This window comes from Lithobates pipiens, unplaced genomic scaffold (genome assembly GCF_037356315.1).
Source record: "Lithobates pipiens isolate NorthernLeopardFrog02 unplaced genomic scaffold, aLitPip1_a1.2 Scaffold_19, whole genome shotgun sequence".
NCBI classification, from domain to species: Eukaryota; Metazoa; Chordata; class Amphibia; order Anura; family Ranidae; genus Lithobates; species Lithobates pipiens.
Genome location: NW_027507764.1, coordinates 524,084,113 through 524,111,182, shown reverse-complemented (window position 1 = coordinate 524,111,182; position 27,070 = coordinate 524,084,113). Strand labels below are relative to the sequence as shown.

General features: G+C 44.2%; 1 protein-coding gene across 1 annotated transcript in view; it reads right to left on the bottom strand.

Annotated features, from left to right (window-relative positions):
- Window positions 1-18,628: 18,628 nt before the first annotated feature.
- The window catches only part of LOC143998093 (voltage-dependent T-type calcium channel subunit alpha-1I-like), a 1,330,488-nt gene continuing 1,322,046 nt past the window's right edge, over window positions 18,629-27,070 (bottom strand). The window contains exons 15-17 of the mRNA XM_077493843.1: window positions 19,568-19,726; window positions 18,774-18,865; window positions 18,629-18,669 (exon numbers count right to left, since the gene is read on the bottom strand). Coding sequence (XP_077349969.1) covers window positions 18,629-18,669; window positions 18,774-18,865; window positions 19,568-19,726 — 292 coding nt within the window. The remainder of the gene's footprint in view (window positions 18,670-18,773; window positions 18,866-19,567; window positions 19,727-27,070) is intronic.

Below are 27,070 nucleotides of genomic sequence, written 5' to 3'. Positions count from 1 at the left end.
CTCAGCCCTTCCTTCTCAGAGCTCTGTGCTCAGCTGTCGCTTAACTGGCAAAGTCTCTTCCTTCCACCTGGTCTTCATTTCCTGCTCGTCAGCTAGAGCTGCTGGTTATATAAACTCCTTGGATCAGATCTTCAGTGCCTTTGCCTTTGCCTTGGTCAACATATCCAGACTCTCTGCTGTGTTTTCCTGTGAAAGATTTTCGATTGGCTGACTTTCCTTCTGGTTCCTGATCCTGTTTGCTGCACCTGACTTTGCTGATCTCTGGACTTCTGTTTCTCTGGCTTGTTCTGACTACCTGTCCTGGTTACCAAACTCTGGCTATGTTTTGACTACATTTGCTCTGTTTATACCTTTTTACCATTTTATTAAAGCGGTAGTAAACCCGCACATTTTTTTTTTTTTTTAAACCTGCAAAGCAAAAGGCATAATGAGCTAGTATGCACCGCATACTAGCTCATTATGAAATACTTCCCTTAGAACGAGGCCCCGACATCTGGCCCGATCCACGCCGAGGGAGCTGACATGCTCCCTCAGCGTTTCTTCCGGGTATCGCGGCTCCGGCGCTGTGAGTGGCCGGAGCCGCGATATCGTCACTCCCGCGCATTCGCGCGGGAGATTTCATTCCAGCCGGCCACTGCCGGATTTTCAGGCCGAGAATCCCCTTGTGCGCATGCACCGCTGCAGTCAGCGGCGCATACCGAGGGGAATATCTCCTAAACCGTACAGGTTTAGGAGATATTTTTTTTACCTACAGGTAAGCCTTATTATAGGCTTTCCTGTAGGTAAAAGTTAAAAAACTGAGTATACAACCACTTTAAATAGTGTGATTTTTACTGCACTTCTGTCTGTCTGATTTATGGTTCCTGAAAGTAGCCTGGTACCCGATGGCCAGCAGAGGCAGCGCCCAGTCTCCTACTTGATCGGAGGCGCTCTGCTCCTTCCATCGGCTCCCTGGCAGCCTCTGCCTACTGCCCATCCTTGTCCTCCAGGCCCCCAGTCAGCCTGTTCTTCGGGCCTTACTGTTGATGTTGTGGCAGAGAGGAGGTTGGAGGAGGGTGCGTGGATGTTGTGCCAGCTGCTGCTCGAATCTTCAGAGGTCAGGGAGGTGGTGGAACTATTTTCCCTCCCGGGCTCTCACAGGCCTTGCTGCTCTCACTGTCCACCTTCACCGTGACCTCCATCTGCAGGGCCACCTGTCACCTGCATTCTGAGGACATCCCTGTTTGCTGCCACCAAACTCTCCATGACAACAAGGGGGAGCGCGTTAGGCAAATTAGGTGGCTGTGAGTGTGAGGCCTTAGGTGACTGCCTAATTTGCCAAATTCAAGACCTGCCTCTGCCCATTATCACCTGCCAGAAATTCCTCACTGTTTCTTTAGGGTGTGTCCTTTGCCGCCACCTACAGGTACTGTTTTCCACCTACACCTTCTACTGATTTACACCTCATCCCACTCTTCTCTTTCTTTACAATGGTGCTTAAATTAGTGTCAATGATTGTCCATGGACTCAATAGTCTCTACAAGAGGAGAGCTATGTGGCAAGAGGTATAAAAATTTAAGGGAGATGTATTATGCGTTTAAGAAATGCACTTTGATAAATAGAAACATCCTAAGTGTACGGATAAACTCTCCCCCCGTTTTCACTGCCTCTGCAGCTATCAAAAAATGTGGAGTGTTGATTAAACACTCTGTGGCTTTCCATCTGCATGATGTCATAAGAGACACAGTGGGGAGATATATAATTCTTATATGTGATTTAAACAATGTCACCTAAACTCTTGTTAATCTATATGCCCCTAACTCTGGTCAACTAACTTTTATTCGCTCCCTCAACAAGCGAGTGAATAAAATAAAAAAGGGTCATCTGCTGTACTGCAGAAACTTTAAAGAGGAAGCAAGCTCCTGTGCATAATTTATACCTATGGGTAAGCCTGTAATAAGGTTTACCTATAGGTACTGTAAATATCTCCTAAACGTATACTATTTAGGAGCTATTTACATTACTTGCAGTCGATTACTTCATCGGCACATGCACTCTGAAGGAATGGCCACCCATGCTGTTCATTCAGATACCTGTGCAGTAAATCGACAGGAGTGATGTGGTCATGACTTTGGCCTGTCATACACTTGTGGAGGAAGACTGGGAGAATATAGACACTGCCTCCAGCAATTACATCACTGGAGGGCTTAATTTTCAGGTAAGTTTCACATAATGTGCTAGTACATTATGTATTTACCTTGCAGGTCCTAAAAAAAAAAAAAAAAAGCGGTTTATAACCGCTTTATCTGTGTGGCAGACAAAAATATAGACTGCTCCTCACCTCAAAAGTCTGCATGAAGCGAACTGTAACCCTGTTTACATTCTGCTGAGCTGCATGGCATGCGGTACTGTGTTAACTCCACTGAGAAGGACTTTACTTATTATTCAGCTCCTCACAAATCCTATTCAAGAATAGATTTATTTGTATCTGAATTGTCGCTTTTAAGAAAATTCGTATCTGTCACCATTCATGGCACCTCATGGCAAAACACTCTCTGAGAATCTGATCTGAAAAAAAGTATTGTTGCTCTACAAAAAAGAGGGCCTAGGCTATAAGAAGATTGTCAAGACCCTGAAAATGAGCTGCAGCATGGTGGCTAAGACATTGGTTTAACAGGACAGGTTCCACTCAGAATAGGCCTCGCCATGGTCAACCAAGAAATTGAGTGCATGTGCTCAGCGTCCTATCCAGAGGTTGTCTTTGGGAAATAGATGTAAGGCCGCGTACACACGGGCGGACTGTCTGACGGACTTGGTCTGCTGAAACGTGTTTCAGCGGACAATCCACTCGTGTGTGGGCTTCAGCTGACTTTTTCAGCGGACAGTCTGGCAGACTAAGTCTTTCGGAATTTCCGTAATATTGTCCATCCAAACTTGGTTTCAGCGGACAGTCCGCTCGTGAGTAGGCTAGTTGGACGGACTAAGTATGGCGCATGCTCAGAAAGGATTTACACGGCCGAAGGTTGCATTACAGTGTATTGGACGTCGAATTTCTAGTCCCGTCGTACGTGCCGTTTCAGCGGACTGTCTGTTCGTCGTGTGTGGTTAAGTCCGTTCATTCAAAAGTAGGACGGACTGTCTGTCGGATTGTCTGACGGACTTAGTTGGACGGATAGTCCGCCCGTGTGTACGCGGCCTAAGAGTGCTGCCAGCATTGCTGTAAAGGTTGAAGGGGAGGGGGGTCAGCCTGTCAGTGCTCAGACCATATGCCGCACATGGCATCAAATTGGTCTGCATGACTGTCATCCCAGAATGAAGCCTCTTTTAAAGATGATGCACAATAAAGCCCATAAACAGTTTGCTGAAGACAAGCAGACTAAGGACATAGATTACTGGAACCATGTCCTGTGGTCTGATGAGACCAAGAAAAACTTATTTGGTTCATAAGGTGTCAAGTATGTGTGATGGCAACCAGGTGAGGAGTACATAGACATGTGTGTCCTGCCTATGGTGGGAGCTTCATGGTCTGGGGCTGCATGAGTGCTGCCGGCAATGGGGAGCTACAGTTCATTGAGGGAACCATGAATGCCAACATGTACTGTGAAATACTGAAGCAGAACACGATCCCCTCCCTTCGGAGACTGGGCCCAGGGCAGTATTCCAACATGATAGCGACCCCAAACGCAACTCCAAGATGACCACTGCCTTGCAAAAGAAGCTGAGTGTAAAGATGATGGACTGGCCAAGCATGTCTCCAGATCTAAACCCTATTGAGCATCTGTGGGGCATCCTCAAACGTAAGGTGGAGGAGCGCAAGGTCTCTAACATCCACCAGCTCTGTGATGTTGTCACGTAGGAGTGGAAGAGGACTCCAGTGGCAACCTGTGAAGCTCTGGTGAACTCCATGCCCACAGGGTTAAGGCAGCGCTAGAAATTAATGGTGACCATACAAAATATTGACACTTTCCTACAGAAAATCAGCACTGCATTACACCCAAGGAAATAAAGCTGGCAAATATTTAGCTTCTTATAAACGCAAAAAGCATCGAAGCACAAAATTGTCCTACATAGTTGACCCAAGCTCTGGTAAACCTGTATACCTCCCTACTGATATAGCCAATGCATTTCGTAAATATTACAACAACTTATATAATTTGAAATATGATCCTACAACCCCACAGCCTACTGACTTGAAATCAATGGTGCTTATGATCGGTAATCTACTCTCCCTAGACGACTCCATGTTTGAGTCTTTATTACCCCAGTTGAAGTCTTTGTGGACGAAACGCATCGGTTTCGGATGAGTCCGCTCCATGTCATTGCACCCCTTTCCAACATCTATGTGATCACATTAAGGAGCTGTCTTATTGATGCCTGTTATTCTGGAATTTGTATACATTTTATACCTTCTAATAAAATTTGTTGTTGAATGGTTTTACACTATGTTGAGGTCTCTTGTTTTCTATAAATGTTGGAGTCTATGATTTAACATGAGGGTCTGTCACTGTGAAGAATTCTGATGTCTCACTCTTGGATACTGTCTCTATGACCACCGTCCTGATCATTATTTCTACATGCTCAATTGATGTTGTCTTCTGGTAAGCATGTTTACTCTTTCCCCCTGGTTGGTGGATGCACATGCCATGGTGATTTCTTAAGCCATTTTTGTATTATCCCTTATAACCATTAGCGGAATGATTTTTTGTTTTTCACTCATTATTTGGAATATTTGGTTACACGGTGGTTATACCATCATTTAAGTCCTTTTTATTTTCATATATAGAAGGTCTCACTTCTGGATACAGTATATAATTATTTGCACAATGCACTTTGTTATGATTATATGCTAATGTCACCATTTATTTGTGTTGATAATTTGTTACACATAGCGCTGCACTTTTTAGTGCACGTTTTTTAAATGGATCATGGATCATCATTCTCTACTAAATACACAGGCATGAACTTTTTTTTTCATACCTTAACCTTAATCTTGCATAGATCGTTCATTTGGCATTTGAAGTGTGCAGGAGATGGCTGAGCAGATAACAGCCTATGTGGATAGAGCTGTAGTATTGAAAACAGGAGGCGTATGTCCTGGTTCTGTAGAGCTCAACATACACTATACAATCTGATTGTACAATCTCTTTTAGATCTACAATCAATTATGTAGTGCAAGGGCCTGTCTGATTGGATACGGAGTGAATGGATAGATAGGTGTGTAATCCTATTCCATAGTTCTGGAAAGCCTTGAGAAAATTGTACAGAGATTGTACAATAAGATTGCATATGTGTATGGCCATCTTGATACAAGTACAATGGAGGGAGTGGATGGAAACAATCAGCTGTAATGCCCCATTCACATCTCTGCATAGCAGGAACTAACAGTCCCCCATGGTTTGGGTTTGTTTTTGGGGTTTTTTCGGGGGGGGGGGGGGACATTTTAGAGCATTTTCACTCCTCACGCATAGGGCAGCCCATCCACTTGAATGGGCTGCCGTAAACGCAACAATCGCCCCAAAGAAATGCTAGAACCTTTTCTTGAAGCCAAGCTTGGGGCCTTTTTAGCATGATTTGCAGTGCATTTTCTGTGCAGTTTGCCATGCATCGGAAACACAATGTTCTTGTGCAAATGCACCATTTTCACTTTCATGCCCCATTCACATCTATCATAGTTGGAGTAAATGTTTTTTAGTTCGTTTTTCCAGTGACACACATTAGGCACACAACATCGGGCATACAACATCGGACAGCCTGTTGATTTCAGTGGGCTGCACTACATGTGGTTCATGGGACATTTTAGCGTGTTGTGGGTTGAGTTTTTTACTGTACGTTTTGCAGCGTTTGCCACTCGTTTTTTTTTCACATGGCAAAATGTGTGTTTGCTTCTGTGTTTGGTGTGACATTAACAATTAATGGCACTGAAAGCACAACTAATAATTTTAGGTGTATAAAGGTGGCCATACACTATACAATCTGATTGTATAATCTTGTTTAGATTTACCAAATTTAAAAATTAGGAGGGAACACCCACTAAGCCAATCAGAGAGGCCTTTGCTCTACATAGTTGATGGTAGATTGAAAGGAGATTGTACAATCAGATTGTATAGTGTATGATGAACCCAGGACTAGGGAGAGCTGAACGCCCCCCCCCCCCCCCCCTCCGGTTTGGTTCGCACCAGAACTTGCCAACAGGCAAAAGATTTGTGAGGACACGCAAACACTGTTAACGTCTATGGGATACGAAAAAATTTTCAGGAGCAATGATTTTAATAATGCCGAAGTGAAACAATAAAATTAAATATTCCTTTAAATATCACCTGGGGGTGTCTTTAGTCTGCTTGTAAAGTAGCACATCTTTCCCTTGTTTATAACAGCACCACAGCAAACTGATATTTCTAAAAGGAAAATATGTCATTTAAAACTGCTCGCGGCTGTAATGTATTGTCGGATCCCGGCAACATAGATACAAATCATTGAAAAAAGCTCCCCCCCTCCAGTCCATTACCAGGCCCTTTGGGTCTGGTATAAATATTCAGAGGAGCCCTGCACACAAAAAAATGGGTCTGGGTCCCCCCAAAATCCATACCAGGCCCATCAGGTCTGGTATGGATATTAAGGGGAACCCTGCATCAAAATGTAAAAACCCTAAAGCACCCTTCCCATGTTGAGGGCAGGTGGCCTGGTATGGTTCAGGAGGGGGGAGGCGCTCTATCGCCCGACCACCCTTTTCCTGTGGCCTGCCAGGTTGTGTGCTCGGATAAGGGTCTGGTATAGATTTTGGAGGAGACCCCCACGGCATTTAAAAAAAAAATTTGGCGCAGGGTTCCCCTTAATATCCATACCAGATCCGAAGGGCCTGGTAATGGGCGGGGGGGGGGGAACTCACACCACTTTATTTCAATTATTTTTATCTATATTTCTAGGATCCAGCATTACATTGCAGCCTGAGCAGTTTTACATTACATTTTTTCCTTTACAAATGTAATTTTACTGCTCTCATTCATAACACTATATTCGGCCGCTATATAAGCAGCCTTGCATAGTGTAGAGCATGAACTCAGCCCCCTGAGCCATGATTGGCCAAAGGCACCCTGCCTAATGGTTTCGCAGTTCGCGGGCACTCGAATTTGCCGCAAACGCCCTATAATGTTCTAAATTCGGCGAACGGGCAAACACCAGGTGTTCAAGTTGAACTTACAGTCGGCTTGAACATCGGGCCCATCCTTACCCAGGACATACGTCTCCTGTTTTCAGTACTACAGCTCATGCCAAATGAATGATCTATGCAAGATGAAAGTTAAGGTAGGGGGAAAAAATGCCTGTGTATTTGGTATAGAACGGTAATCACTGATTGATTACATTTCATTTAAAAAAATTGCACCTGGAGGATGGGTGGTAGGTAGGAGGGTAGATGATGGAGGGTGTGTGCTAATGAGGACACCTGGTCAACTCCTTCCTGTGTCATAGTGTGTCCAGGAAGTAAGGCAGAAGTAATGGAGAATTGTTTTTAAACAGCCATGAAGCGAGTGAGGTAAGCACGTGTAGAATAAATAGAAAGCGGAATATTGTAAAACCTTTAAAACAATTTTATTGCTGCATCTACGTAATCTCTTTAAAGCGGAGGTCCACCCTAAAGTGGACCTTCCGCTCATCGGAACCCTCCCCCCCTCCGGTGCCACAATCGGCACCTTTCAGGGGGGAGGGGGGTGCAGTTACCTGGATAATCCAGGTAACTGCACCCACTTCCGGGATAGCTCTCTGCGGAAAGGGGCGTAACTTACGCCCCTTTCCGCAAGTGCCCGCCCCTTCCCGCAAGTGCCCCGCTGCCTGCTGGGAAACACACAGATCCCAGAGGCAGCGGGGACCGTCCTCATTGCGCAGCGCGGCTCGCGCATGTGCAGTAGGGAACCGGGAATGAAGCCGAAAGGCTCCATTTCCTGATTCCCATACCCAAGATGGCGGCGGCAGCACTCGAGTGTCGATCTAGAGATCGGCTTCGGGTGCCGACATCACAGGCGCGCTGGACAGGTAAGTGTCACTATTTTAAAAGTCAGCAGCTGCAGTATTTGTAGCTGCTGGCTTTAAAAAAAAAAAAAAAACGCGGAGTCCCGGTGGACTCCCGCTTTAACACAGCTATTACCTCCTCCTCTTTTACTGAACAGATACTTCAGGATGTTATTGTTGCTTTGCCTAAGCCAGTGAAAAAGCCAAACAGTCCCCAAAATTTCAGACCTATATAGATTCTTAACACAGATTTGAAAATATATGCTAAGATATTGGCAACTAGATTGGCGGATAAAACTCACCACCTAGTGAAAGCGGATCAAGTAGGCTTTGTTAAAGGCCAGCAGGCCCCAGATGGTACCCGCAGAATGTGCAACCTTCTTAAAATAGTGGAAACTTGCAAGCTACTGACAGGGTTCCTAACATTAGATGCTGAAAAAGCATTTGATAGGGTTCACTGGGGGTACTTGAGAGCAACACTTCACAAGTTCGGATTTTCGGGGCCTATCTCTTCAGCAATCTCTGTTATATATGGTGCTGTCGGCATAGGATGTTGAATATTAAACTTGTTCTGCTCAGTCTCATATTACAAACAATTTATGTGCATTGAAACAGCAGTTCCTGTTCCAATGGGTAAAAAAAAACTCCAATATTTGGGAGTCACGTTATCTCATCCTACCTCTGCTATTTATCAGTCTCATATTACAAACTCAATGTCACCAATACCTCAATTTTGCCTATATATCCACTTTTAATTCATATGCATTGAAACGGCAGTTCCCGTTCCAATGGGTTACAAGAAAACTCCAATATGTAGGAGTCACATTATCTCATCTTACCTCTGGAACCTATGAGTATAATTACCTGACCTACTACACACAATTAAATTTAGACGTACAGCTTGGGATGGAATGAGATGCATTTTTTGCTGATAACAATCACTCAACGAATCCCTCGGCTGTCTGGGAGGCCTTCAAGCTCCACGCACGTGCTACCCTAATCTCCCGTATAAACAAGATTAAGGACAGGGCTATAGAAAGCTTGGAGGTGGAAGTGGGGAGGCTAACTGAGGCGGAGCACAATCTTATGCGGGATCCTTCGCCCGCTAATGCAGCACATCTTAGGCTTCAAACTAGAGTGGTAGAAACCATATAATACGAAAAGGCTAAACGGAAACAATTTTTTCTTCGGCAATCGTTTTTTGAACATGGGGAGAAGGGGGGCAAACTACTATTGTACCTGTCCCATGGGGAGGATAGACCCCCCGTGGTGATCTCTTTGCATGGCCAGGGTGGCACTCTGTTAACGGACCCACCAGAGGTGACACTCAAGTTTCAGGAATTTTTTTCTGAGTTATACTCGTCTACAGTACCCCGGATGGTGGTCCTGTGGATGGGTTTTTGAATATGGTGGAGCTTCCTCAGCTCACAGCGGAACAAGTCTCTATTTTAGAGGCACCGCTGACGGTGGATGAAATTACAACGGCCATTGCGGCTTTTGCACGCTCCAAGGCTCCGGGCTCGGACGGTTTGCCAATAGAATTTTACGCCCAATTCTCTGAAATTCTCGCCCCTAAATTATTACTGTTATATACTCATCTTTTCCAAACTTCTGAGTTACCTGTATCTATGAGAGAAGCCACTATAGTCCTGATACCCAAACCGGGAAAGGATCCCCTATTCCCAGAATCTTATCATCCAATATCACTGCTACAAGTAGACATTAAGATATTGGCAAAAGTCCTCACCCTACGCCTTAATCAGGTTATACTTTCACTTATACACCCCGACCAGGCGGGCTTTATGCTGGGATGTAATACGTCCTTTAATTTTAGGAGGCTCTTTATTAATCTACAGGCGTTGCATGAGGAAGTGGGTTTGCGAGTAGTTGTGTCTCTTGACACAGCGAAAGCATTTGATTCCGTAGAATGGCCCTATTTGTGGAAGTGTCTACAGAGCTACGGGTTTGGTCCACATTTTCTTAAATGGGTGCAGCTCCTTTATCATGCTCCGAGTTCTAGAGTGGTGGCAAATGGTTGGCCGTCTTCGATCTTTAGTCTGGGTAGAGGCACGAGGCAGGGCTGCCCGCTATCCCCGCTCTTATACGCCCTAGTGACAGAGCCTTTAGCCGTAGCTGTTAGAGCAGACCCAGAGATCAGGGGACTGAAAGTGGGACATGTTATGAAGAAGATCAGCCTCTATGCCGATGATACGTTACTATACATCGCTGATTCAGACTCATCACTAGCTAGAGCGCTCCTACTTATAGAGCAATTTGGAGCATTTTCAGGCCTAAAAATGAATTGGGACAAGTCCCAGATATTGCCACTAGATGCCTTCCCCCCTGTGCACTCTTCTAGCAATCTCCCTCTGCAAAGAGTTGCTACGCTTAAATATTTGGGATTACACATCTCCAGGACCTCAAGGGATTATATTGCCCTTAATATTGAACCCCTTTTCACTATGATTAAAAGTAAAATGCAGAAAAACCTTCAACGATGTTCGTAGACGACTCAGGGACAAGAACATAAAATATAGCATGCTTTACCCTAGCCGCCTGCGTGTCCAACATGCTGGAACAATCCGGTTCTTTGACAACCCAGCGGATGCGGACGACTGGCTGACCACCTTGCATTGATGGCCTATCCTCATAAAGATATCTGATGCGCGGATTTCCCCTAACCTTGCCTGTTTCATCGGTGAAAACTTCCTGTAAATACCGGAGCCACCTCAAAAGTACCTGGACAAGTGATCCACATTGAACCCCCACGACTGGGTTCATCCACAAGAAGTTAGGAACCGAATGCTCTCCATCCATCTAGAGGAAATATCACCTGACCCTCTTGCCGTGAGAGGATACAAGTCCCCCAAATCCCACCTTAGGGAACTCGTGTGGCCTAGTTTTTAGGTTACCACTCCAAAATGTTATGTTTAGTTTTGGGTATAGACCGGTTCCTGGTCCACCCCCAGTGTTTTTGGGGGGTACCGGGTGGAAAAGCACCCAGTGCTTGGGAAGTTGTATTGTTTTTTTATGGTTGGTGTATGTTATGTGCGGTTGTCTCTTGCTCTAAAAATACTTATCGGGCGGGACTCCGGTGGGACTTAATCATCCTAATGTTAGAAATTCTCCCCTGGAATCATGGCGTTACGTGATCAGGGAACTATGTCGGTGATATCCTGGAATACACTCGCTGCTATTCCAACCCTTTACATATTTGCACATAAACTTTCCTCCTACCATTAAACTTTGCCAGGTATTGTGCTCAGCTTACCACCCCAAACTGATGTTCCTCCCTCAGCTCACCTCTCTCCCTGCATATCCTGTGAGCAGAATAGTTGTGCTCCTTCTCTGGGTTCTCGCATTATATGGCACTGAAGATAGAGGTGGGGAGATTCAGCGGGACACACAGAGCAAGTATGCAGGAGATTGGGGGATGAGGAGATAGAAAATCAGGAGGGGCCGGCGGGGAGGAGTGCATCACGAGAGGTCTGACTAAATACAATCTCTTAGCAGCAGGGACCTGATCTACTGGTCAGCTAGCTGTGATTGACAGGTAGATCGAAGAGGAAGCTGCCATGGGGCCCTCTACTGGCAATGCCTGAATGGTCAGTCCACCCCTGGTGTGCGGCACTTACTATTGCAAGTTGTGTCGACGGCTGTGTAGCACCTTCCACACAGCTCGCATACTTCAAAGTCTTGCAGGACGCAGCTGCTAATGGGAACTGAGTTCCTGTTGTGGAAAAAGTACAGGAACTCCGTTCCCATGCATTCCCGCAGGACTTGAGCCCTGCCAGAGACCACTGACCTGTCCAGCCTTCCTTTCCATTGATGCTACCTTAACGGCATGTGGTGCCCTATATGACCACAGTGAAAATGGTAAACCACTACTTTATACCGATCTTCCATTGAAAGCGTATAAATACCTCATTCCTTCACTGAATGTAAATAGAGGGCCTCATAGACTAGACACTACATATACAGAACTCATGTCACAATTCTCCAGTGAGGTATCCTATATAGACCTCCAGCTATACCATTACCATCTTAAACCCTTCATGCCAACGTAATGCAAAAATGCAGCCTTCAGCTTGAAAAGGTCTACCAGTGTGATAATTGCACCTGCAGGCATCACCCTGGTACCGTTTTTTAGGGCCAGTGGTTGGCTTTCTTGTGCTATTGCATCTAAGCAGCCACTCAGCTGTTATCCCAAGCAGGTGGAGGGGACGTCCCCCACCCCCGCCACCTTCAGCGGTTCGCTCAAACTCTCCCGTCCCATCGGGAGACTCAAGCGACCAGTCGGCGCATCCGCTGGCTAGCCAGAGACCTGAACGAACCCAAAAACAGCTTTGATTGGGTCTTGGATCTAGTATGTCATGACATGCCCTCCGGTTCACTGAAAACTTAAAGGCAACACATTTAAAAAAAATTACAGTATTCAAAACTGAGCCTGGAGTGGAGCCATGCTTAGAGGAGAGGTTTTAAAAACCACCTGCTGGAAGTGGCTGGCCTCTTAGTTTGAACACATGAGGAGAGGTAAGCAGAAAGAGGAAGATTACTGCATAACCATGACAAGGATCCTCCAACCTTTGCTATGGTTCGAGGGAGGCATTACTACATCTTATGTGGAAATGTACTGCAAAAGCTTAGGGAGTTTTTGGAAATTGTACTTTCTTTACAGGCATCTGTTACCGGCACTGGAATTTTACTCTCATTAGCAATATTAAATCTTAATATTGATAAAATACCCACAAACTTAATAGCAGCCCACTTCACAATTACTTTGAAATGGAAGACCTCAAATGCACCTAATCTATCTAACGTGATACTAAGAGTTAAAGCTCAATATCTTTATGAAAAATATTTAGCATACTCCACTCACTCTATTACCCAATTTATAGACAAATGGCAGACATGGGTCGCAGAATTTCCAGACACTCCATCTTGAGATACCATTATCTTATTTGAGACAAGGAATGGTAACTTATAACGCATATACATGACTGGACTTTCCGGAGACTAGGTCCGACGGTCGTCCCGACTGACTTTCGGCGGAGTTCCGACAAACTTTCCGAATGAACAAACTTGGACACACACAATCACACCAAAGTCCAACGGATTTGAATGTGATGACGTACGCCCGGACTAGAATAAGGAAGTTCATAGCCAGTAGCCAATAGCTGCCCTAGCATCGTTTTTTACCCATCGGACTAGTATACACACAAATGGATTTCTCGATAAGCACTGGTTTCAGCGGAAAAATGTGAAACATGTTCTATTTCTAAAGTCTGTCTGATTTTTAGACAGCAAAGGTCCGATGAAGCCCACACACGATGGAAAAGTCTGGTCATGTGTACGCCGCATTATAGTAATCTTGACGGTGGTATCTGTTTCGATGTTCTTTAACTAGTTAGTAATGGTTTATTTTTCTGTTACTTCTAATTCTGTAAGTACTGATAATTAATTGGTCTCGACCGATGAAGGCATGTATCTTATATTCATACTTGCTAACATGGGTTTTGTATTCTAGAGATATGTTAAACAATTTTAAATTCACTGTTGGCGGGGGCGTGGCTAGCCAGCGGAGCGGATGGTCGCATGCTAGAGCGGCTCCGCTTCATCCCAGGCTTCGGTGGTGAAAAACACCGACTATAACCCTCGTTTCCACCCTCAAGCTGTCGGATTACCTGCGGCAACCTCTGAGATGCCATCCCGGAAAAGAAAAGAAGCCACCAGACCGGGCAAGATGTTAAACTTTTTCGGCCACAAGCGTCCGCCCTCCATCCAAGATGGCGCCGGCGGCAGTGTCGGCCGTGCACAAGATTCGCAGGGCCAGCGGGAGAGATCAGAGAGTCAAGTCAGCAGGGTGAGTACCCCGTCATTACACCCCTCACCCTGCCTATCACCACCCTCAGCATCGTCGAGCCCGGCGAAAAGCAGGCTGAAAACGGCGGCTGCAGCAGCTGACATGGGGGAGGTGAGTGATCTTAACTCCTCACTAGATGACACCAGGGAGCTACAGGACTCCATTACTGAATTCCCAACACTGAATCAACCTGTATTGGACACTACACTTAAGGACATGTTAGTGTCCCTCCGCTCCACGATACATGCGGACATTATATCAATGACACAGCAATTTAAAACCGAGGTGACCGCAGTAGCCAGCAGGGTTTCACACATAGAAGTGAAAATGGGTGAGTTTGCAAATACATTCAATGACTTGGTAGACGCCCATAATGACAGAGGCGATGAGATCGCAAATATTAAGGCAAAATTGGCGGACCTGGAAGACAGGTCAAGACGTAATAACGTCAAGATCCGTGGGATCCCTGAGACGATTAAACCGCAGGAGTTGAGAGACTATTTTATTAACATAATGCGGGTGGCGCTCCCAGATACACCGGCAGAGGACTTGGTGGTGGACCGTATCCATAGACTGCCGAGGCCTAAAAACATCCCGCCCCACTTGCCCAGAGATACTATAGTCCAGATGCATTTCTACCATATAAAGGAGCGATTTGTGATGGCGACTAGGCAGCGGGAGAATTTGCCTACTGATCTTAAGGACTTGTCCTTCTTTGCAGACCTCTCGGCCTACACCATGCAGCAACGCAGACAGTTGGCTACCATCACCAAACCCTTGAACAACCACCTTATCCCCTATAGATGGCTGCACCCAGCTAAACTGCTGATAACCCAAGATGGGGAGTCGCACCTGGTGACAAATGTTGAGGATGGCATTCGCCTCCTGGAAGCTTGACAGATTCTTCATCCGCCACACGCAGCTCAAGGGAAGACAGGGCCACCCCTGCCCACACGCCCAAATCTAGTAGCTGAAACAGGGTGAATCTACTTCACGTAAATATGATTTCACCGCCTGGATGCCTGGGAAGAAGGCTTACAGAAATTTGCTCAAGTTCTTGTTTTTCAATCTTCAGAATTGACCGCTTCGGTTTTACTTTTACTTTTACGGTTTTACACCAGCACAGATTCCATTGGGTATCGCAATTTTTTTATCTTTGTTCTTTCTATTTAGTTCATTTTTGTTTGATTTTCACTGTTTGACTTTCCCCGTACCTATCTTCCCCCTACCCCCCTATTGCAGATACCTGTACAGTCATTTTTGGAAAGAGAGGTTGGCTCAACAGGAAGCGCCTGATCCAGACTGAAGCACCTATCTTATCGCAACTAGTGGAGCATCTCCTTTCAGGTCTTGAAAGGTCAGGTACTAATATAGTGTAGCGCAACATGGCTTTTACTATTTCATCGTTAAATGTTAAGGGCCTCAAAAGCCCCCAGAAACGCCAATTAGCCTGGAGAGAAGCGGTTAAGCTGCGCTGCGACATTATTTGTTTCCAAGAGACACACTTTATCACGGGCAAACACCCTTCCTTCTCCAATCGCAAATTCCCACATGTGTTTATAACATCTGGCCCCAAGAAAAAAGCTGGTGTAGCAATTGCTATTAAGGAATCTTTTTCCTTCTCCCATGTAGACACTTACCTGGACCCATCTGGTAGGTTCATAGTCCTTCTTTGTGAGATTGCCCAACAGAAATATACTCTTGTAAATGTGTACCTACCGAACGTTAACCAAATCAGATCTATGCGGAAAATTTGGAAGAAAGTTTCTGAGATGAGACAGGGCCATGTTCTTATTTGCGGTGACTTTAATGCTGTCCCCAATGGAGAAATGGACGTGTCTAAATACCATCGGAAGAAGTCTAACAGACCCACCCTTATGAACTTTATTTCCACCTCTGGCCTCCATGATGTTTGGCGTTGTCAGCACGCCTCTGAAAGGGACTTTACTTTTTTTTCCAATGTCCACCATACTTACTCACGTATAAATTTATTTTTGGTAGACAAATTTCTACTGCAAAAAATTATAAGATCTGACATACATATTATCACTTGGTCGGATCATGCTCCGGTGTCCCTGGGGGTGGGGGATCGTGGTGCCGAAACTAGAGCAAACAGGTGGAGAAATTATGTCTCCGTCATTTCCCAGCCTGCTAATCTAAAATATTTAAGGGACAAACTGACTGAATTCTTTGAGATTAATGCTCCCTCGGTATCGGATCCCTTCACCCTCTGGAACACCCACAAGGTCTATATGAGAGGCTTATTGATCCAACTAGGAGCAAAAGTTAAACAGCAGCGGACGAAGCGGCTAAACTCTCTGCTAGGGGAAATACAAACTTTAGAAACGTCCAATAAACAACTGTCCACGCAGAGGACAAGAGATGCTTTGTTTTCTGCGCGGCAAGAGCTAAGTGCATTCCTAGTCTCCCAACAGGAGAACCATTTTCGTATCCTGAAAGCTAATAACTATCGATATAGTAATAAAGCAGGGAAGCTACTGGCAAGCCAACTTAAAGAAAGATTTACCCATCAGAAAATTAGTAGTGTGATCAATCCCAAAACTAAACAAACGGTATACAATCCAAAAGAAATCGCTGATGCTTTCAGTGATTACTACGAGGCCTTATATAATCTCAGTGATGATCCTGACACTTACCAACCTTCAGAACAATTAATTACAGAGTTTTTGAGGGCAATTGACCTACCCAGAGTCTCCCAGAGTGAATTAGAACAGTTAAACTTCCCTTTCACAGTCCCCGAAATTCAATCAGTTGTTAAGAGCATGCCCCATAATAAAGCGCCAGGTCCAGACGGTTACTCGTCAGAATATTTTCAGCTGTTTCAAGCTGAACTATCCCCTTATCTAAAGCAGATTTTTGATGCTACGATGTCCACTGCCGCCTTTCCAAGAGATATGCTGATGGCCTCGATCATTACTATCCCCAAACCGGGTAAAGATGCCTCTCTTCCCCAGATTTATAGACCGATATCTTTATTGAATGTCGATGTTAAAGTGTACACAAAACTGGTGGCCAATAGGCTTGCAGGGCTTTTGCCAAGACTTATTAATCACGACCAGGTAGGCTTCGTTCTAGGACGGCAGGCACACGATGCCACTAGGAGATTGATTAATCTTGTTTATTCAGCTGAAAAGTCGGGAGGGCTTTCTCTGCTTCTATCTTTGGACGCAGAGAAGGCCTTCGATAGAATTCACTGGGGGTACCTGACTAGGGTACTACAACAATTCGGGTTGACGGGAAGAATACAGCAGGCCATCTTAGCATTCTATTCCTCACCGTCAGCATTCGTGTTTGCGGAAGGGATGTTCTCAAAAAGTTTCAGTATAACGAATGGCACCAGGCAGGGATGCCTGCTGTCCCCGATCATTTTCGCCATGGTAATGGAACCCCTGGCGGTGTTGATCAGGCGGCATCCTGGAATACAGGGCATTTCCTCCCGAGGCACGCCACATAAGATCTCACTCTTCGCGGATGATGTAATTTTGACATTGTCTAATCCCTACCAATCCATGACGGCAGTGCAGGAGGTGTTAACAAAATTTAGTAAAGTAGCCTTGTACAAGATTAATGAAAATAAATCGTGCGTTTTTGGGATAGGAATTGATAATCTTCTGAAAGCAAAAATACAAAAGGATTTCCCATATCCCTGGTCCGCAGATTCTATTCAGTATCTGGGAACCCAAATGACTCCCTCCACAACAAAGTTGTTTCAAGCGAATTTTCCCCCAATGTTAGATGCTCTCCAAGGAGAAATACTTAAACTTCAGAAGCATTATATTTCCTGGCATGGGCGCCTGGCAGCCTACAAAATGCTACTACTCCCTAAACTAACATACCTTTTCAGGGCATTACCTATAGCTATTCCCCCCTCTTTTTTTAAAATCCTTCAAAGGCAAATGCTAAACTTTATTTGGGCAGGGAAAAAAGCGAGATTCCCGTCTGGTATGCAAAGTAAAGGTAAACAAGTGGGGGGTATAGGGATCCCAGTTCTTCAAGATTATGCAACAGCAGCAGTGTTGGATCAGCTACGAGGCTGGATCTCCCCACTAGAACCCAAACCCTGGTGTCAACTAGAGCAGACGTGGGTGCACCCTAGATCATTAAGATCACTTTTAATAGCCTTTAGCATTGAACAATTCAATGTCGGCATAGATCATCCCACGATACAAGCCTCTTTACAAGCATGGAGCAGGTTCTTGTTATCATCCCATCGTGGTGAACGATTAACAGCAGTTCCCATCCCATTAAACTCGCTCCAGTGGTTGATCCCTAATATCTCTTTGAATTTGTGGCAAAGCAAGGGGATCGAACTAGTCCAAGAGCTCACGGAAGGAGATCGTGTCCTGTCCTTCGAGGAAAGTCAAAATAAATTTAACATCCCCCCATCTGAATTCGATTGCGTCCTGGTACCGTCAAGTGAGGGCCTCTAATTCATTAATCCCCTCTAGGGCATGGGAGTGTTTGACTTCGGCCAATCCTAAACCTAAAGGGATCTCTATATTGTACGATCTCTTAGATGCAAAATCCTCCTTTTATAGATTTGGTCACTTGGAGAGATGGGAAACAGACTTTGGGAAACAGTTTACGGATAAACAGTGGCTGTTAGCGATCAAGGATAATATCCGCTTTTCGAGATGCTCGAACTACGGGGAACTAGCGATCAAAATTATAGCTAGATGGCATTTCACTCCCTATATAATAGCAACATTTTCAGAGGATAAATCCAACCTGTGTTGGAGGGGATGCGGCCAAGTGGGTATGCTAGTCCATATGTGGTGGTCTTGTCCACATCTGCGGAGCTTCTGGAATGAAGTATACAAACTGATAGCGATAATCACAGGTGTTCTGACCAGGATATCCCCCGAAAAAGCATTGCTGAGCATAGGTATGTCTGTCTACCCCTTACCATTGAGAGCCACAGCTATGAACATTATACTTGCAGCGAGGTCTTTGATAGTGCAGTGTTGGAAATCAAGGGATATCCCCACGTTACAAGAACTGATCATGAAGGTCAACATCATCTCAGAATACGAAAAAAATCTGGCTTATAGAGACGGTACCTGGCGCAGGGTACAGGGCTAACTGGTCTGCCGGGAACTGTTGGTTCCGGGACAAAGGGTAATCCCCACAAGTACTAGTCGTAGCACTCATAGCTTTACAGAGGTCGCCTCCTCCTTTGTTACTTCCCGACCCCATTCTCCTCCCCCCCCTTTCTTTTCCCTTCCTTTTTATGTTTAAGAAGTGTTGACTTATTATGTTACTCGAGTCAAAATGCTGTAAGGGCACGTTTGACTAGACGGACCTTTATGCTGTCGCACAACTTATGGTGCTCTAGTTGATAAGGTCCCCAATAAGTGCCTATGTTCTTATGTATTTATGTCACCAGGGTACACTATGCAAATAATGGTGGTGATATCTTTGTTCTCAGTTTGACAACCTTTGTATGTATACCATTGCAACTTTAAGTTTTTGTATCCTGGTGCTTGTTGTGTTCTTGTACTATTCCTCTTTTCAATAAAAATGTATCTGAGTAAAATTCACTGTTGGTGAACTTGTGTTGGAAATGTTATTTTTATATCTTTGTCAGTGCAATAATAATAATAAAAAACAATTAAAGCAAAAATAACATTTAACATTATTTTCTCTGCAAACTGGCCTATTTCACATATGCTGCCACAGTCAATACTCATAGATTTATACCACACAAATTGCAAGATATTAACCAAAATTCTTACCGTGCTCTTGTGCTCAATTTGAGGCCTCTCCAAAGCAATGGTAATACAGTTAAGAAATATAAAAGCAAGTACGATGTAGTCAAAGAGCTTGTGTGCAATAATTGTCTGACACGTAATGCGAAACCTAAAAGAGGTAAAACAGACATACTAAATAACAACACAGACAAGGGAAGCATGTTATATGTGTAATCAATTTATATAGTAACACAATATGAAGCCCCCCATACAGAGAACACAGCCATTAACATTTGTTCCCTATATTATGGAGTTCTTAGCAAAGATATAAAGCACTCCAAATTAATTTGCTCCCAAAAGGTGCACGCCACTGATAAGAGCAAGCCTAAACTTCACAAAATAAAATTACCTGACAACTTTTTGTAAACATTTATAGCCATTTAAGTAAAACTGATTGTGACAGACCTAGCCGGGACCGAGGCTCTTGGAGGGGACTGAATGTGAGTCTCTTGCCTTGTGATTATGGGCCCTGGCATTTGGGGGAACGGTGCTCTTTGTGAGCTGTATGCCTGGGGACCCCTGAGGTGGTTTTACTTGGATTCAGGTCCCTGTCCCCCCCCACCAAGACACACAGACTCTGGATATGTAAATGCCATGTTAGCAATAGACTGAATCTCAGTTTGGGATTCAGTCTTAGATGCTAATATCATCAACTCCAGCCACCTGTTTGTTGTCTTGTATAATGTAAATGAGTCTAGTCTGGCTTGACACAGATTCTAAAGAGTATTTCACCAATTGTTTTTTTTTTTTTCTTTGTAAACAATAAGCTTTTTATTGGATCTTAGATATAACAATTGTAAAATAATACTAACATTTATACAGGAGTATCATATTAAAATATAACAAAGTATAATTGAGTTCAGTGGTAGAGCATATTACTAGTAAAACCAACAAAATTGCTTTGTGATCAGTCGATCATTACATTGATGGTCTATTTAGAAATACTCTGAGTTTGTGTAGAAAAATCTATTATTTAGTTTGAAAAGAAGAATGAAATTGTGGGCCTCTGAGAAGTGCCCTAAAAAGTATAGAACAGAAATGAAAGAAAAGAGAAGGAAAGAAGAAAAAAAATGGGAGAATTGTTGTTTTGTTGTTTGTGCTAATTAACCCTGCAATCGAATGAAGGAGTCCAGTGTTGATTAGATAATTAGCTCATGCTAATTAGGTTAGGTTTTAGTCACCCAGCTGTATATATTTTGTGTGAGATCTCAAATGAAGGATTATTCGTGATGTACTCCAAGACTGGTGTTGTCTAGTTCTTGGGGGTTCCTATAGCCAGATCCATTGGACTCGTGTTCCAGGACTTAGGAAGCGGTATACTGATGAAAACACTCAATCAGAGGGTGGGATTGGATCCGTTACACTGATTATTATATATTACATACTTGTTCAACTTGTTCTCAAATATCTTAATGAAACTAGATATCCTCTACAGATAAGAAATTCTGAGTGTTGCATTATTTTTTTCAGAGAACTTGCCTAGGATCAACAAAGTCTAAGCCCCCATACACACAATTGGACATTCCGACAACAAAATCCGTCTGATTTTTTTCTGATGGATTTTGTTCTAAACTGGTGTTGCATACACACGGTTGGACAAAGTTGTCGGAAAATCCAATCGTTCGTAATCTGATGACGTTATTTCGTTACGCCAGAACTACGTTCAGGCTAGTAGCTAATAGCTATGGTCTAGGAATTTGATCTGAGCATGCATGGCACTTTGTACCATCGGAATTCTCTACAAACGATCGGACAAAGTCCGATCGGATCATGTTGTCAGAAAATTTTATATTCAGCTCTCAAACTTTGTTGGTCGGACATTCCGATGGAAAAAGTCAGATGAAGCCCACACACAGTCGGATTATCTGAGTTTATCGGACATTTTCCATCGGAATGTCCGTCCGTGTGTACAAGGGCTAAGAGCTAAGGAACTTTTGGGGTTTCTCCATCCTACAAGTTCTCGATTGCTTTACTTCAGAGAAGCAATTTCACTTTCTTTGGTGTGTGCTGACCAAAAATAGGTAATGCTGGGTTAAATTGTGCTGCAATGTGTTTCAAAATTATGCAACACACCTTAAAAACAGTTTGTTGATCTCCTTCTGCGATCTGTGTGCAAAGTTAAATTACTAAAGCTCCATTAAAGTCAATGGCAGCATAATGTTAAAAAAAAACAGTATTGGTAGTTTTCTAGGCTAGTAGGCTAGAGATTGTCAAACAAATGGCATTAGGGGGGCTATAAACTGTTGTGGTGAACATGTACCAAAGCAAAAAAAAGTTTGCAAGGGAGCAGCGACACTTAACACCGAAGGGGAATTACTCACCCTGTAAAATAGTGTATAATGTATAATGTATATTATAATGTATAATGTATTACAGAATGTGTACTACAGCAATACTGACATTAACAAAGAAAAAAAGTGCTGATTAACCACTTTCACCCCCTTCATGGCCAGGGCAATTCAGCACTGTGCAACGCTGTAAGCATATGTAATTTATATATTTTTTTCCACTCAAATAGATATTTCTTTTGGGGGTATTCAATCACCACTGTTTTATTTTTTGCTACATAAACAAAACAAAATACTGAAAATTTGAAAAAATAAAAAAAAGTATTTTATTTGCAAATAGTATTTTTTCATAAATCTAGGCCAAACTGTAGTCTGCTACATGTATTTGGTAAAAAAATAACCCAAATCAGTGTATATTAGACATGTGCAAAACTGAAAAATTTGTTTTGTTTCGGATATATTTATTTTACTAATTTTGTTTCATTATGGAATTTGTTTAGTTTGGTTTTGGAATTCGTTTAGTTTTGTTTTCGTTAAAATTAATTTAGTTTTTATTAAAATTTGTTTAATTGATTAATTTTCTAATGAATTCAAACTTTGCAGAATGATTACAATTTGGATCGGTCAAAAAACAAATGACCAATTCAAATTCTGTATGAAAAAGCTGGTTGTTAAGCAGCGAAACAGGAATCTGGCCGATCGTGTCCTTAACCATGATAATCATCTGTCAGCGGGCTTCCCCACTGACAGTTTGAATATAAAGAAAACAACACCGGCAATTGGGCAATTGCCTGGCAATAGAAAAATGTTTAAAAAAAAAACAGGGTAGAGTCCCCCCCCCCCCGTCCAAACCAGGCCCTTCGGGTCTGGTATTGATTTTAAGGGGAATCCCATGGCAATTTTTTGTTTTAAAACGTAATGGGGCCCCCCCAAAATCCATACTAGACCCTTTTTGAGCATGCAACCCGGCAGGTCAGGAAAGGGAGGAATGAGCAAGCGAACACCCCTTCTGAACCATACCAGGCCACATGCCCTTAACATGGGGAAGCGGGTGCTTTGGGACAGAGGGGGCTCTGTCCCCCCGCTCCAAAGCACCTTGTCTCTATGTTGATGGAGACAAGGGCCTCTTCCTGACAAACCTGGGCAATGGTTGTCTGGGTCTCTGGGTTTGTGGTGCAGCGTTTCATGACCAGGTAACCAGGCTTACAGGAACTTCTGAGGCAGGCCAGAAAAGTCTGTGGCAATTTCTGGTGGTCATACAATGCCAGTGCTCGGCTGGCTGACATTCAATGGGAATTAAACCTGCACACCAAGTGGCTCATTTGTGACATGCCCACCAGGTGGAACTCAACATTGGCAATACTGAAACAGCTGCACACACAGCACAGGGCCATAAATGAGTACCAGAGTGAGTATGGCACCAGGACAGGCTCAGGGGAGCTTGGCTTCTTTTTTGCCAAGACAGTGGCTACTGATTAAGGTTGTGTGCACTGTCCTGTCACCATTTGAGGAGGCCACAAGGATAGTGAGCAGCGACAATGCATGCTTCTGTGACACTGTTCCTCTAGTCTGCTGGAGCACATGCTTCGTGGAATCATGAACAGGGCACTTGAGGCAGAACAGCAGGAGGAAGAGGATGACTTCCTTTCCTCTCAAGGCCACGTTTATGCAGATAGCATTCCTGCAGGGCCGCCAAACACACAGAAAGAAGAGGAGGAGGATTGTGTAAGCTTGCATGTGGAGGATAACATGCAGCAGTCTTCAAGGGATGGTTTTCAGTCACCCGAAACCCAAGGAGCTGTACGTGGCTGGGAGGAGGTAGTGCCTGACAATGTCATATTCAGTGACTCAGAATCTAATGGCTCTACAAACTTGCACTGCATGAGCTCCCTGATTTTCGAAGCCTGCAAAAGGACCCTAGGATTTGTGGTATCAAGGAGAGGGATCATTATTGGCTGGCAACCCTTCTTGATCCATGTTACAGGGGTGAAGTTGCAGAACTCATCCTGCCTTCGCAAAGGTTGAAACATCTTCAGGAGGCCTTGAAAAAAAGTTTGTAACGCCTTTCCAGACCCTGGGAGGTTATCATTCTCTGGAGCTGGACAACATATTTCTGAGGCTTTGTTCGGTCAGAGGAAGAGTGGTGGAGAAGGTGGCTGGTTGACCGATGCCTTTAAACAATTTTTCAGTCCTCAGCGCCAAGGGCTGATAGGTTCAAGCAACCATTGCCAGCGTCTGCATTATATGGTGCAGGAATATCTAGGGGCAATAGCAGACTTGGAGACCTTTCCAACAAAGCATCCACTGGGTTACTGGGTCTTGAGGATGGACCACTCACCATAAATTGCTCAATAGCTACGGGCCTGTCCTGCATCCAGCGTGATTTTTGAATGGACATTTAGTGCTGCTGGAGGGTTTGTAATGGATCAAAGAGTGTGCCTGTCCACAGACTCTGTTGATAGGCTCACATTTATAAAAATGAATCAGTCCTGGATAAGCAGCTATCAGGCCCCTGATGCTGATTCAACTAATTGAATTTGCTAGGGATCTGAAGACTGCCTCTGCTGCCTATCCTATTCATCCTGAATTTTGATGATGCTAGCATAACCACCAACACCCAAGGCCCAATTTTCCTTCCCCTGTTTAACAGGGGCATGCAATTAAAATTTTTGAAATAAGACTTAACAGTGGGGCCTGTCCCTGCATCCCAACAAGAGTAACTGTGAGGAGTTACAGTGTTCAGGCACCACTAATACCCAAGGCCCAATTTTTCTGCACCTGTTTGACTGGGGCATGTAATTTTAATTTTTAAAATAAGGCCCAATTTTTCTGCAGCGTGTATAGTATATATGCTGCAGTTCAGAGTATATAGTGCAGTCCGTATAGTATATACAGTATATACAGTTCAGTGCGGTATATATCATACAGTGCAGGGTATATGTATATATGTATGTGTATATATAATATAATGTATAGTGTATTGAAGTGGTTAAGGGGAGCCCTATGACAGAATTAAGAAATAAAAACGGCATGGGATCCCCCCCCCCCAGTCCATACCAGGCCCTTCAGGTCTGGCATAGATTTTAAGGGGAACTCCACACCAAAAAAAAAAAAAGATTGGCGTGGGGTCTCCCCAAAATCTATACCAAACCCTTATCCAAGCAAGCAGCCTGGCAGGCCAGGATAGGGGGCGACGAGTGAGGGCCTCATCCCCACAACCCTGGCCAGGTGGTTCTGGGGGTCTGCGGGTGGGGGTTATCACAATCTGGAAGCCCCCTTTAACAAGGGGCCCCCTTATCCCACCCCCCCTATGTAAATGGATAGGGGTACATTGTACCCCTACCCTTTCACCCAAAAAAGTGTCAAACAGGAGATGACCAGAGACTGCAAATCTAATATAGGAGATGACCAGAGACTGCGCATCTAATACAGGAGATGACCAGAGACTGCGGATCTAATACAGGAGATTACCAGAGACTTCAAATTTAATACAGGAGATGACCGGAGACTGTGGATCTAATAGAGGAGATGACCGGAGACTGCGGATCTAATACAGGAGATGGCCGGAGACTGCGGATCTAATACTGGAGATGACCAGAGACTGCAGATCTAATACAGGAGATGACCAGAGACTGTGGATCTAGTGCAGGAGATGACCAGAGACTGTGGATCTAGTGCAGGAGATGACCAGAGACTGGGGATCTAATACAGCAGATGACCAGAGACTGGGGATCTAATACAGGCGATGACCAGAGACTGCGGATCTAATACAGGAGATGACCAGAGACTGTGGATCTAATACAGGAGATGACCAGAAACTGGGGATCTAGTGCAGGAGATGACCAGAGACTGTAAATCTAATACAGGAGATGATCAGGGACTGCGATTCTAATACAGGAGATGATCAGAGACTGCGGATCTAATACAGGAGATGACCAGAGACTGCAAATCTAATACAGGAGATGACCAGAGACTGTGTATCTAGTGCAGGAGATGACCAGAGACTGTGGATCTAATACAGGAGATGACCAGAGACTGTGGATCTAATACAGGAGATGAAAAGAGACTGCGGGTCTAATACAGGAGATGGCCAGAGACTGCAGATCTAATACTGGAGTTGACCAGAGATTGCAAATCTAATATAGGAGATGACCAGAGACTGCGGATCTAATACAGGAGATGACCAGAGACTGCGGATCTAATACAGGAGATTACCAGAGACTGCGGATCTAATACAGGAGATTACCAGAGACTGCAAATCTAATACAGGAGATGACCAGAGACTGTGGATCTAGTGCAGGAGATGACCAGAGACTGCGGATCTAATACAGGAGATGACCAGAAACTGCGGATCTAATACAGGAGATGACCAGAGACTGTGGATCTAATAAAGGAGATGACCAGAGACTGCGGATCTAATTCAGGAGATGACCAGAGACAGTGGATCTAATATAGGAGATGACCAGAAACTGGGGATCTAAAACAGGAGATGACCAGAGGCTGTGGATCGAGTGCAGGGGATGACCAGAGACTGTGGATCTAATACAGGAGAGAACCAGAGACTGCAAATCTAATACAGGAGATGAAAAGAGACTGCGGGTCTAATACAGGAGATGACCAGAGACTGCAAATCTAATACACGAGATTACCAGAGACTGCAAATCTAATACAGGATATGACCTGAGACTGTTGATCTAATACAGGAGATGACCGGAGACTGCGGATCTAATAGAGGAGATGACCGGAGACTGCGGATCTAATACAGGAGATGACCAGAGACTGCGGATCTAATACAGGAGATGACCAGAAACTGGGGATCTAGTGCAGGAGATGACCAGAGACTGTAAATCTAATACAGGAGATGATCAGGGACTGCGATTCTAATACAGGAGATGATCAGAGACTGCGGATCTAATACAGGAGATGACCAGAGACTGCAAATCTAATACAGGAGATGACCAGAGACTGTGTATCTAGTGCAGGAGATGACCAGAGACTGTGGATCTAATACAGGAGATGACCAGAGACTGTGGATCTAATACAGGAGATGAAAAGAGACTGCGGGTCTAATACAGGAGATGGCCAGAGACTGCAGATCTAATACTGGAGTTGACCAGAGATTGCAAATCTAATATAGGAGATGACCAGAGACTGCGGATCTAATA